The sequence below is a fragment of the Rhinolophus sinicus genome, chromosome 7, assembly GCF_057876585.1.
Source record: "Rhinolophus sinicus isolate RSI-liver-muscle chromosome 7, RSI-T2T, whole genome shotgun sequence".
Taxonomy (NCBI): Eukaryota; Metazoa; Chordata; class Mammalia; order Chiroptera; family Rhinolophidae; genus Rhinolophus; species Rhinolophus sinicus.
Window position 1 is genome coordinate 21,990,143 of NC_142507.1, and position 13,268 is coordinate 22,003,410.

At 37.3% G+C, this 13,268-nt stretch overlaps 1 protein-coding gene across 5 annotated transcripts in view; it reads right to left on the reverse strand.

Annotated features, from left to right (window-relative positions):
• XKR4 (XK related 4) overlaps window positions 1–13,268 on the reverse strand; it is a 475,624-nt gene that overhangs the window by 164,490 nt on the left and 297,866 nt on the right. For all 5 annotated transcript variants that reach the window (XM_074319280.2, XM_074319279.2, XM_074319276.2 and 2 more), the window contains exon 2: window positions 6,432–6,631. In XM_074319280.2, coding sequence (XP_074175381.1) covers window positions 6,432–6,631 — 200 coding nt within the window. The remainder of the gene's footprint in view (window positions 1–6,431; window positions 6,632–13,268) is intronic.

The window sequence follows — 13,268 nt, forward strand, 5'->3', positions numbered from 1 at the left end:
CTGTTTCAGTAATCTCATGGGATAAGAGAGAGGAAAAGACTAGTTAGAAACTTCTTTCAACCCTCTTTTACAAAGTATTCATAGTACGCTGTTGGCAAAATGGGCAACACATGGGGTTTTTACAATATGAAGAAATCAGAATAAATGTAGGTGTAGGTGTTTTTCCTATTCAGCAAACACTTCTTGCACAGCTAAATACACTTAGAGTGTGGAATGAGATTTTCCAATAATGATAAGTAAAGGCGGAGATTGGAAATGAAGAACTAAAGCCATCAGGAAAAGTGGAAATCTTTGGGTTGGTAGATTGATACCCACTCACATCTAGTGAAGGTTTGATTTCATTTGTTTTATCTAGATGGTTCCTCTGTAAGGGAGCATTTCTGCATGATGGCTCCACTGAGTGGGCATGCACACCTGTCCATTGGAGCCAGGTGACTGCTGCATGCAGCCTGGGCTGTGCTTCGCACATATTTATTGTGAAGATTGAATGGTCTGTTGTGGTCCTGCACAATACTCCCTGAACTGCTCTGTGGAGAATGCCCTTTGTTCATGTGCAGCACACACTGAGAGATGCTATGTTGCTAGGGAAAGCCTGTGTACAATTGTTTATAAATCAGTTAGTATCTTCGCTGCCAACTATGGGAGGCTGTGTCTCCGCAACCAAAACTGAGGGTTCAGAGAGTCACACTCACAAAACTAAAAGTGACTTTAGAGACCCTTTAGTCCAGCCCGCTCATTTTACAAATTTTAAGGGTCATGCAAAAGTCCAGGTGGGGTATCTTCTGTCTACAGAAGGTGGACAGTTAACTTTCTACCTCTGCTTGCACCATTTAGGTAGAATCAAAGGTCCTGAATTGAGACATTGCTTGAAACTGGGACTGGCAGGCCTTAGACCACATCTTCCTGTAGATGAATCCTCTACATGGAGACTAATAGCAGTGCTGTTGTCCATCTCTGCTCACCAGGCAGTTTTTCTTCCTCTCTTTCTTTCTCCATCTCTTTCCTTCCTGCTTCTCTCTCTCTCTCTCTCTCTCTCTCTCTCTCTCTCTCTCTCTCTCTCTCTCTCTCTCTTTGCACAGACTACTGTATTAGGTGTTGTCTCGTCGACTATGTGCCATTTTAGCTACGTGTATACAATTGGATGTCCTTGAGTATTTGTTATACTCCAGTGACAGATATTCCTAAGGAAATTGCAGATCCAAAGAAGAGCAGAAGTTATGTCTAAGGTGACAGTGTGGAGTGAAAAGCACTGGATGTTTGTGTTAAAGGTTCAACTCTGCTCTGATTCCTGGTCCCTGAACAGGAGCCAAACTGTCCTTCCTGGGACAGTACAAGCTGAGAAACAATTATGCAGTACAAACAGAAACAGTTCTCAACTGAGCCTGTCAGCCTCCAGCACAATGAGGTGTCTCTGATTTAATTACTCAATAATTAAGGAGAACCGAGAAAGGATTTTCATAGCTAACAGTGTTTTCGGGCTACATCAATTTCCATAAGGAGAATACAATTTTTATGCATTAGTTTATAAATATCATATTTCTTGTTTTATTTTCTTATTGGTTTTTAAAGCGTGTCTTTCAGAGATTGGTAGATGGTTAAAGTTGGTTAAAAAAGGAATCTTTTTCCTATTCTAAAAAATAATTTTAGACATAGCCATGCATGGAAATGACTTGCAAACTTAAGATGGCTCTCTATATACTAAATAAGAATATTTTAAATATTTAATTCTGAGCTATTTGTAAACACTTCACAGGTTTCATGTCATTGATTATTTGTATTTATTGCTAAAGTTGTGTTTTTACATACAAATCCCAAGAATCTTTTGCCATAAATACATATGAAAATATATGTTGGACTAGGTTCTATCACATTTATTTTTATTTCCTTAGGTGGAAAAAGCTCTGTTTTTTGTAATTCACATCAATTTAATTTATAACCTGGTTCTTTATTCAGTGGGATCATCTGTCAGAAGAGGGTTGAACTTAGAAACTTTTTCTGAAGATAGGTATCTTTTCAAAATGCTATCTAAATGCTACCATATTTCTCTGAAAACAAGACTGGGTCTTATATTAATTTTTGATCCAAAAGACACATTAGGGCTTATTTTCAGGGGATGTCTTATTTTTTTCATGTACAACAATCTACATTTATTCATGTACAAAAATCTACATTTATTCAAATACAGTCATGTCATCTTCTTCTGGAACATCATTATAACTCTCCAAACCCTGAATTCTGGCTTGAATTTCTTGCAACTCTATTTCCTGTAGTACCATTCGCCTCAATCTCTCATGTCCAGCAATAGAGCTCTCCTTAAATGAGCATTTCTTGTCCATGTAGCCTGCTCGTAGTGCATTGGCAACACAGCTGTCAGTGATTTTATCCCATGAATTCTTCACCCAAGTCACGACCTCTTGCAGGCTAGGCTTCACAAAGTTTCCATGCTGATTTCTGTCCATTCTATTTTCAATGTACTTATTGATTTCTATGGGCAAATGGTCCTTGAATGGCTTGTTTATTGCAATATCAAGAGTCAGCAGATAGGCAGACATTCCTGCGGGAATCATTGTTTGATCTATTTTTCTCTCTGCAAGGAAGTTCTTCATGTCTTTAGTGTGGTTAGTGCTGGCTGAATCCCAGACTAGCAGACCTCTTTGGTCACCTCGCAAAACAAGTAGCAGCATTAAATTGAGCCACTTCCTTATAACTGCTTTTGTGCACCAGGCTTTTTTGGTTTCAAGAACATAAATGCCTGAAACACGTTCAACCTTATCTTTCTTGCCCTTAGTGATGATTAGAGGTGGGGCTTTCTTTCCATCCAGATGAATTGCCAAAATACAAGTAACACGTGCACTTTCGTAACCAGTAGAGGGAATGTAGATTGACGAGGTGCCCCTCTGATTAATTGTCATTTGAGATCCTTGGCTCATAAACACTGCAGTTTCATCCATAGCAATCATGGTGGAGAATTGATTTGTTGATGCCATCAACAAAGAACTTGAATGCAAGTACAGGTTTGACAACTTCAGTATCTTCCAGCTTGAACAGTGTTGCCGATCTTAGAGACAGTTCATATCGCTGAAGGAAGCCATCCAGCTAGTGTTGTGATGCTTTGAATTCTTCTGGGGATATTTCTAACTGTGGTGCCATTGCAAGGGCAAATGCTTGACTATCAGCCCTGTGCACAACCAAAGGCTTTGCTCTCCTGTCAGCAATCCATTCACAGATGATGTCTTCCAGCTCAGGAAATAATGGTTGCTGACCGGATCCACACTTGTGCTTCTTAGCATTTCCTTCGTCTACCTGTTGACTGAGGTTATAATATTCTGCTCACCATTTGGAGATCCAACTTCTTCTCTTTGCAGAAAGCCGTAAGATTCTTTCCCCAGAAGTCCTCCATGATTCCTTTCTTGTACTCCACACAATAGCTCTTTCTTTTTGCACTCATCTTGTTGGGGGTCAAAATATTATTCCCTTTAAATCTACCATTAAATCAAGTGTTAATTGAAGACTTATGAGACAGGAGTGGCAACAAAAATGATGACAGTTAAGAATGATGGTCCACAGAAAAGCGATGAAAAATTGCGGGCACCAAAATTCAGAAAACATTTCTTTATTTCACACGAGTGCATTAAGTACGCCTGTTACAACACACGACATATTGAATTATGAAGATTCATATTAGACACAACCATCTCTGTTCGTTATCAAGTGTGCATGTTTGTGCATTGTGTCTGTATTCCGATTGGTCATTCAGCAAGAAGTCTCGAGTTCATCTGTTCACATAGACATTTACCTCTCGTCCAAAGGTGCCTCCTTGGGTATTTACAAATACTTAAGTATAATTTATATTATCATTATCATTTATTTTAAATATTAATGTCAATAATATTATGTATTTATATTTAATTATATATTAATATGATTGTTTTATAATTCAATACATCCATCATGTATTGCAACGGACGTACTAAATGCATCCATCTGGCTGACGATCTTAACTGGGGCTTATTTTTGGGGTAGAGCTTATATTACGAGAATCCTGAAAAATCATGTCAGGGCTTATTTTCCGGTTAAGCTGGAAAATAGGTGTTATTTTCAGGGAAATATGGTATGCTAAATCCTTTTTTTAGATAGGGTTGCCTGAGCTGGTTTTCATTTGCTGGAGGTTGTGTGGTTGTTGTTTGCAGTCAGGTTTCCACTCTGGTTTTTAACACAACTTTCTGCCTACCTTTCTTGTTAATAAATGGCAGCAATAAGATCAACCTAGTGGGATTATTCCTTATCTTGTGCTCCATGACTGGCATTCATTCTAGTGATCTTTGTATCAACTTGTCTCACCACCTTGGGAGTGATACAGAACACATTTTCCCTATGGTTTTCTGGTTTTGACAGCAAATGCCTTGGCCAAGGATGAGGTCTGCCTCCCAAAGTCCATAGCAAACCTGATATAAACATGAGCTTAGTAGGTAAGTTGAGGACACCAGGTGCCAGGGAACAGCCACGACTCTAAGGAACACAAATTTTGATTCTTGTGTTCAGGTTGAATAGTTTGATAAAGACTAAGATTTTCACCTTTTCTTTTTGTTTTGTTTTCTATAACATTTTACACAAAACTCTCAAACTGAAAAGGTGATCTCATTTTCTTCAGCCCTCTCTCACCTTTGCTCCTCTATCTCCATCATCTTTAGGATAAAAACTTATCTATGATTTTCTAAATCTTTTAGAAAATTAGAAGAGACACTCAGTAATCTTGGGCCACAGGAAGGTGGCTTGCATCCCTCCATGTCTGTGCTTGAGTTTTCCTTGTGTAACTATACTAAGGAGTGGCCAAGTTGTTCTGGAGATGACTATTAGATTCTTTGACAGAGATTTTGTTTGATGTTGCCTTTCAATTTGTAGGCTCATTTACAGACATTTCCTAGTGCATATATCTGGCCCTATAAGTTTACTGGGCAGTCATTGATGCAAAGATGGAATAGAGTGGTCAAGGAGTTTGGAGATCATCTAGTTCAGTTTGTGACCTTTACATTTGAGAAACTGGGGCCCAGAGATTAAGTAATTTACTTGCACAAAGTCTCACAGTAGGAAAGTGAGATAATCACAGCTAAGACCTCCCTGTGCAGCTTTCACTGCTAAGCATAGTTACCCACAACTAATTTATATGCCTTGCCTTCTTCAAGCTTTTCACTTCTGTTTCTGTTCAAACACCCCACTTTCTTTTTCTTCTAATTTGCTTTCTATCATTTGAGAATCACACCCTATGCATCTCTTTGGCTCTTTTCTTAAATTTCTTGGACCAAAACTATTTTAGCATGAAGCCAGGGTTGGACCAGGAATTCATAAATACATGGGTCACTGGCTACCAAGACACCCTCCATCTTTATTTTCCTATAATATACCTCCCCCACCTCCACCCCTAATTAAAGCACTCAACCTAAGCTAATGTGTTCCTTGCTATAAAACCTTATAAGGACATTGTAGAATTCCCCAGACCAACCGATCAAGTCTCAAGTTAGAGCATGGCCCAGAACATGACAGCAATGTGTGTGTACATAGAGGAAGTCACATCACTACTCTGCTGAAAATGAAACAAAACAAGCACATTATAATACATTAACTGTTTAATAACATCTGTTTACTACCAGGATTGTCAAATTACCAGAATACTCTATTTAGAAAATTGCTACCTATCTATCATCCATCTACTCATTTTGTTCACCTATCTACCCACGGTCTGTTTAAACTTCTTTCTGCTTCTAGAAAAGATTTGAGCAGCAGGCCCTAAGGAAACATCAGGGCAGATCAATTAAAAAACAGAATAGTTTTACTGATGAGATTATCAAACAAGACAGCAAAACACAAAAATATTAACCTAATAATAATATTTGACTTATAAAACTCAGTAGTATATAAACAATATATTGTTAAATATTGAATTTTTTTCCATATGATCTTTTTAAAATATTAAGGTAATCCCTATTTTCTTCTAACCTCTCTCTCTCTCTTTCTTAATGTCAAAAGGAATTAGTAATTATTATATATATATATATATATATATATATATATATATATATATATATATAATATTAGGGAGAGAGCGAGAGCTATGGCTCTATTTCAATTTTTTTTAAATTACTCTAGCATATAAACCAGAAAGGATCAGTTGACTCTATTCTCATATTGACCAAGTGCAAAATAAAAAAGATTTTTTTCCTACCCAGAGGCCACTTGAGAGGGAAAAATTATTTTTGTCTTTCTGTAAATTAGCCCTGACAAGTGATGGTAAAGAACTTCACGTGCCAATCAGCTGACATATAACAAAGAGCACCATGGCCTATGCCAACAAAGGGTATTAGGACAGTTCCTTGGATTGTAACAAAAGTAGCCAGTCTTTCCCCCAATTCAGAAACCAAATTGCAAGCCCTTACCTTGGAGGGCCTGTAAGCTATGAGTCTGTACGATAATGCAGAGCTGCAGGACCAGCTGTGGAGCACTTTCCAGAAAGGTGGCTAGCAAATGCAGCATACTCACATCTGCATACTCATACACCATTTTCCAGTAAAACCTCCATCTGTCATTCTCCCCACTCTGACGGCTTCGAATACCTAAATATATTGTGTGGAAGTATCTAGAAAAAAAACATGGAGAACAAGAAAAAGATGAGTGATAATTTATAATTCAAACACCAGGGCTGTTTTTCTTTTCTGCAAGCTACCATATGCAAGCACACACAAGAAACAATTACCCTAGAGGCTTGTAATTTAAGGCCCAAAGTTAGGTGTTTAAGAGTTCCCTTATTCTAAATGTTCACTTTGAGAAGTCATTGCAATTTTGGTCCTCATTGTAGGCATTCCATTGAATTGAAATGTGAACAGTGAGGTGAAATGCGTTGGAAACTCAGATGTAGAAGCGATTTGCTACTTTGAAAATCTACACACACACTTTCTTGTTAGTTTCTCCATGTGCTCAAAGGTATTCAGGAGATGGATTTCTCCCGGGGCATGATGCAAATCTGAAATACCAGAATGTATATGCTTGTAAACCCTCCTGATGTCTTTTAAAACAACTTATTGAAAATTTCAAACATGTGCAAAAGGAGAAAACATAGTGTATTGACCAATATACCCTTCACTGAGATTAAGTAATTATCAATACATTGCCAACATTTTTTCATTTCTATCTCACTTACTCCCTGCCACTAGATTATTTTGAAGCAAATCCCAGTTATCATATTATTCATCTGTAAATATTTTATTAAAATAATTTACTAACACAAATGCAATACTATTATTACACTTACAAATAAGGATAGCTTGTTAACATTATCAAATACTCAGTGTTCATATTTTCCTGTATCATATTTTTTTACAGTTTGTTTAAAATACAATCCAAACAAGTCCTATACATGGTGATTATTTGATATGTATCTTGTCTTTTTTATACCATGAATTCCCTCTCCATTTCGTTTTCATTTCTTGCATACTTTTCATTGTTTCGATCTTGATTTCACTTGTGTAGTGTGGTTAACATATCTGTTCCTTTTGTTTTCTTCAATTGTGTAGTTAGTGTTAGAATTTTGATCAGATTCACGTTTGATCATTTTTAGCAGGTTATGTTGAGTACTTTCATGAGGAGGCACTAATGTTCTCTTTTATGATGTCCACTGATGATCGTTTCCTAGATCCACTCATTTGTTAGTGTTTGAAAAATGCTGATATTCGGAGTCTGTCACCCTTCTTTTTGTATTGGCTAGAATACTTTGCAGTCCTTATGTCAAGATCTCTACAGTATGTTTGGTTGTCTGAAGCTTGTTCTCTAGTAGATCCTATTAAAAAGGTGCATAGGGACACTATTCTCTGAGTTCTTGCATATTTATAACAGTATGTGGTTATCAATTTTGCCTTGAGTGAGGATAAGTTTCCTTCTGTTATGCAGACCCTAAAGTCTCACAATTTCAGTTGCAGATTGGTGCTCATTTCTAGAATCTGTGCAAGAACTGCACCTACCCAATGCAAAGATTCTCAGATGCCAAGAGGGAAGGATAGTAGGGCTATAGCAAGGAAGTGCAAGAGGAGAAAAGCCCTTTTCACTAGAGGGTCAGGTGGGATGCTGTAAATTCCATGCATATGCCATGCAAAATCCTGGATCTGCAATTTACTTATTTGAGCATAATAAATCTGTTACTTCATTGCTTATTAGCATGGAGTATTGTCATGGAAAAGTCTGGTAAAAATCTGATATTCTTTCTCTTTTTGCTTGGATGTCCAAAGGATATTTTGTTTCTTTTTAAAGACCTGTAGTTTTATTAGAATGTATCTTGATATTGGTTGGTCTGCTTCAGTTTCTCAGGAATATGGTATGCCTCTTCATTATGTAGTTTCAAGTTTCAGTTTGCAGTTTCAAGTCTTCTCAAACTATAGTATTTAGCATTGTTTTCTAATTCATTGCTTCAGTTTTCTTCTTTGGGGTCTCTTACTTAATTATGCTGTGTTTTATCTTCAATCTCTTTCAGCGTCTCTGAATACTCAAACTGATTTTGATATAAATTTTTTTCCTCCTTTCCATTTTCTTTTTATTTTCTAATTATGGTATTTGAACAGTGTCATATCCCTTCCTATTGAGTTTTCACTTCTGAGCTAATTTTTTAAAAAATTAGAATTCTATATTGAGTTATATCATCTTCTTAAATGTTACTTTTTTCTACTCATTTTTTTTCTGATTTTTTTCTAATTCTGATTTTTACTGTTCTCTCATAGCTTTTATAATTCTCTTAATTTCTTTCACCTCATTTTGGAATGTTTCTTTATGGTTTTTATCTGTTTTCTATGGTTTGCTGTTTTGTTTATGGTTTTGTCTATGGTTATCCATTTTGTTTATGGTTTTATGTGTTTTTCTGGTATGCTTTCATTGCCTGTAGGAACATCACTATTTTTCTTATTCTCTTTTCCTTATAATAATTTTGATATTTTTCTTGTTGCTAAATTTTAAAAATTAGTTAATTTAGCTTTAATGTATATTTAGGAGGAGTAAGTGGGCTAGGATAGCTTTACTGGTATCACAGTTCCAGAGTTTACTCCTCTGTTGTTCTCATAAAGTGATAAAAACAATATCATTTACTAACTTTGAGATAGCTGTCTCTGTTCCCTTCCCCCTTCCCTTTAATTTGGACCTTCTCTTTCATTGCTTGTGGTTATCCCTGTCCTGTTCAATTTGAAATCTATTCTCAGCAGACTCTTCTCAATCTGGATCCTTTTCTGGAAAGGTCTTCAGTTTGTTAGTAAGAGACCAATCCAATACCATCAATTCTTATTGCATTATGGTCCTTTGGACACTCTCTTGCATTGGATCATTGGAGAACACACTTTGAGTCACTCTTGCTCCTCTAAGATAAGCCCACTGCATTTTCCAGTGAGTACCTATTGTGGATTTCCTGTTCTCAAGGCCTTCCCTCTGCCTCTTTCTCAATAGTTTTTGATATCACATGGCTTGTATAAGTTGTCACTAATTTGTCCCTAGGTAATTATGGGGGTATCTCATCACTGAGTTTTATTGCAGGTATTGTCCATGAGGCTTCAGTTTTGCTCTATATTAAAGGGGTCATTTTTGGTAGATTCAAAAACTATGTTGTCACTACCACTATATTTACAGAACAGTAGCATTTTAAACACAAACCGGATTTAATCATTCCTTTCAGTCTTTGACTATGCTCTATCAATTATAAGATGAAGGGTTCTATAGTACATTTTACGGGGACTTGCATGAACAGATCACGGTTCTCCCTCCACTCCACAGCTGCAGCTTGTGATTAGCCCAGGGCAAACTGCTAGTGTTTCCTTTTTTCTGACCTTTTCACAAACTCATTCTTTTCTTAGATAGCCTTTACTGCTTCTTTGACTGGCAAACTCGGTTTTGAACTGACAATAACTGTTCAATCATCACCAATAAATACTTACTCTTCCTTGCAGTTACCTCTCTACCTGTTGGTGTTAGTTTTCTAGGGCTGCTTTAACAAAGTACCACAAACTGGTAGCTTAAACAACAGAAATTTATTGTCTCCCAGTTCTGGAGACTAGATATCTGAGATTGAGGTGTTGGTAGGATTGGTCCCTTCTGAAGGCTATCTCCTAGTTCCCGGTGGTTTGCTGGCAATCTTTGGCATTCCTTGGATTGTGGATGCATCACCCCAATCCCTGCTTTTACGTTCACTTGGTGTTCTGTGTGTGTGTGTGTGTGTGAGAGAGAGAGAGAGAGAGAGAGAGAGAGAGAGAGAGAGAGAGAGAGAGAGAGACAGAGAGACAGAGAGAGAGACAGAGAGAGACAGAAAGAGACAGAGAGAGAGTGAGAGAGACAGAAAGAGACAGAGAGAGAGTGAGAGAGACAGAAAGAGACAGAGAGAGAGTGAGAGAGGGAGACAGAGAGAGAGACAGAGACAGAGACTGTGTCCAAATTTCTCCTCTCCATAAACACACAGTCATATTGGATTAGGACCCACCCTAATGATCTCATCTTAACTTGATCATCTGCAAAGACTCTATTCTGTTTCTAACTAACGTCACATTCACAGGCTCAGGATATTAGGACTTCAATGTCTTTTAAAGGGACACAATTCAACCAATAATAGTCTTCTATCAATGCTTGATTTTGTTCATCCTATGACTTCTCCTCCCCTGTTTGATGATTTCCAAATCTGCATCTCCCACTCCAAGCCTCATCTGAGATCCAAATCTGTATGTACATCTGTTTACCCATATGTCCATATGCTTTCTAGATTTCCCACAGGTTTATGAAAACAAACATATTCAAAACACCTTATTAGCTTCTAAACCTGCCCCATCTCTGTTAATCCATATTTAGTCATTTAAGCTAGGAGCTTAGGGGGCATGCTGGGCTCTTATTCCTCCCTTACTCTTTACAGACTATGTTCTGAAATTTTTATCTCCTTAATGCATTTTTTTCTCCTCTTCTAAAGTCTGATTCTCGGTTTCTGTTTTGGTTCTGTAACCTACTGTAGTATGACCTTAGGCTTAACTTGTCTCTGCTTTAGCACTTCCTTCTCTACAGGAGAAAGATAACAGAACTGACTGCATAGGTTGATCTGAGAATCAAATGAAAGTGAAAAATTTAGCATGGAGTGTGGTAAATAGCAGTCATTCAATAAATGTTAGTTCCTATTATTAATCAACTTTGAACTCTCTAATGGGTTCTTTCTTTTACTTCTAGATGAATAAATTGAACACAATCTCATCTTAAAAACCTCAGTGATTCCCCACTGCATAGAAGATGTGCATAAACTCAAACAATGCAAATACAGACCTTTAATGCTTTTAATTTACCCTTTCTAACCTTTGGTTTCTACTCCCTGCCCCATGCCTTATATCCCCACCATATTAAATCACTAGCTGCTCCTTGGCTATGAATTCACACCTCCTACCTTTGCTCCTATGGTTCTCTTGCCTAAAGAGAATGCCTCCCCACACCTTTATCACCCTGGAATTTCTATTTTATGACTCAATTATCACCTTTCCCTCACTCTCTCTCCTGACCCAGGTAGAACTGGCCATTCCATTATTTATATCCAAACTATCTGTATTCAGACATTGACCAGGGAAAAATAATATTTTTGTATTTATTCATTTATGTGTTCATCTCACATTTCATAATATAAACTCTTGGAGAAAAAACAATGTCATTTGTCTTTGTACCCTCAACTCTAATTCAGTTTCTTATGATTAATAAGCGTTCAAATAACTTTTGTTGTTTTATTTATTTAATGAGTACATTGAGCACATGTAATATTTGTAATTTTGTATTGTTTTCTATGGGGGATGGCAGCAGAAAGATGAGAAATTTGACTTGCATTTTAACAAAATTAGTTATCCTGTGGAAAATAGAGGGCAGCAGGGCAAAGGGGAAGTAGGGACATTGTCTACAAGACTTGCAATAATCTGGGTGAGAGAAGGTGGTGGCTTTGATTAAGCTGCCAGCAGTATTGGTGGTGAGAAGGCATCAGATTCGGGTATATTGTGACGAGAATGCTGCCAGCCTTTGCATGTTGAGTGAACAAATCACTGAATTAGTGCTTAACCTCCTTGTGATTATCACAGAAGTTGCAAATCCAGGAGCTCCGTGGCCTTGCAAAGAGAACACAGCTCTCACAATGCCTCCCTAAGCTACTTTATTTCTAGTTTTCACCTGTGAGGAGGTTATGCGTACCCTCAGCTCTGTGGCCATGGGCTGAAAAGCTACAAACTGTACTCTCAGGTCTGTGGTCCAAAAGGACTTGAACGCTTATGGTGCAATGAAACACTTGTTTTTGTAACACCCAGAGCTCACAGTTAACCTGATGTTGGTGAGGGGTTTCTTCCCAAGGAATAAAACAAGTATCTGGTCTCACGGAGTTTCACATAATAAGACACAAAAAATGAAGTTTTCCCATAATGCACATGCAGAGTTAAACACCAAGAATGGCAAGAAAAACTATTTTCAGGTCCTGAAAAAAGAGTTTTGTTTGTTTGTTTGTTTTTTGTTTTAATTGCGGTAAAATACACATAACATAAACATTAGCATCTTAACCATTTTAAGTGTATAATTTAGTAGTGTTAAGTATATTCACATTGCTGTGCAACCATCACCACCATTAGTCTCCAGGATTCTTTTCATCTTGCAAACAAAACTCTGTACCCATTAAACAGCACTCCCCATTCCCATCACCCCAGACCCTGGCAACCATTCTCTCTCTATGAATTTGACTATTCTAGGTGCCTCACATAAGTGAAATTATATAGTAGTTGTCTGTTTTGACTTTATTTATTTACGTATTTTTACTTAGTATACTGTCCTTAAAGTTTATCCATGTTGTACAATGTATTTGAATTTCCTTCTGGATCCATTCATTTCTAGAGTTTCAAAATGCCTGAATCTTTGTTTAGGAGGAAACTGCCCTTCCAGATCCAGAGGACATGACCAGGGGGGTACAGAGACTCAATATGAGTGTTCTTGGAGGAAAACATGGAGAAAGTGGAATGAATCCCTAGACTTATATAGAAGATAGAACTCCTTAATGCGTCCAGGATTACAAAATTGAAATAGGAAAATATTCAACAATAAAAATCTGTCCACTAGCCTGGAAGCCCTGCCACTAGGAAGCATGGGGCAGGAGTGATTTGTGTGGATTGCCAGGCTGGTGTCCTGGTAAAACTTTTGCTCTTTAAAAATAACTATAGGCAAAGAATATGTATAAAGAATCCTTACATATAAGCTACAAG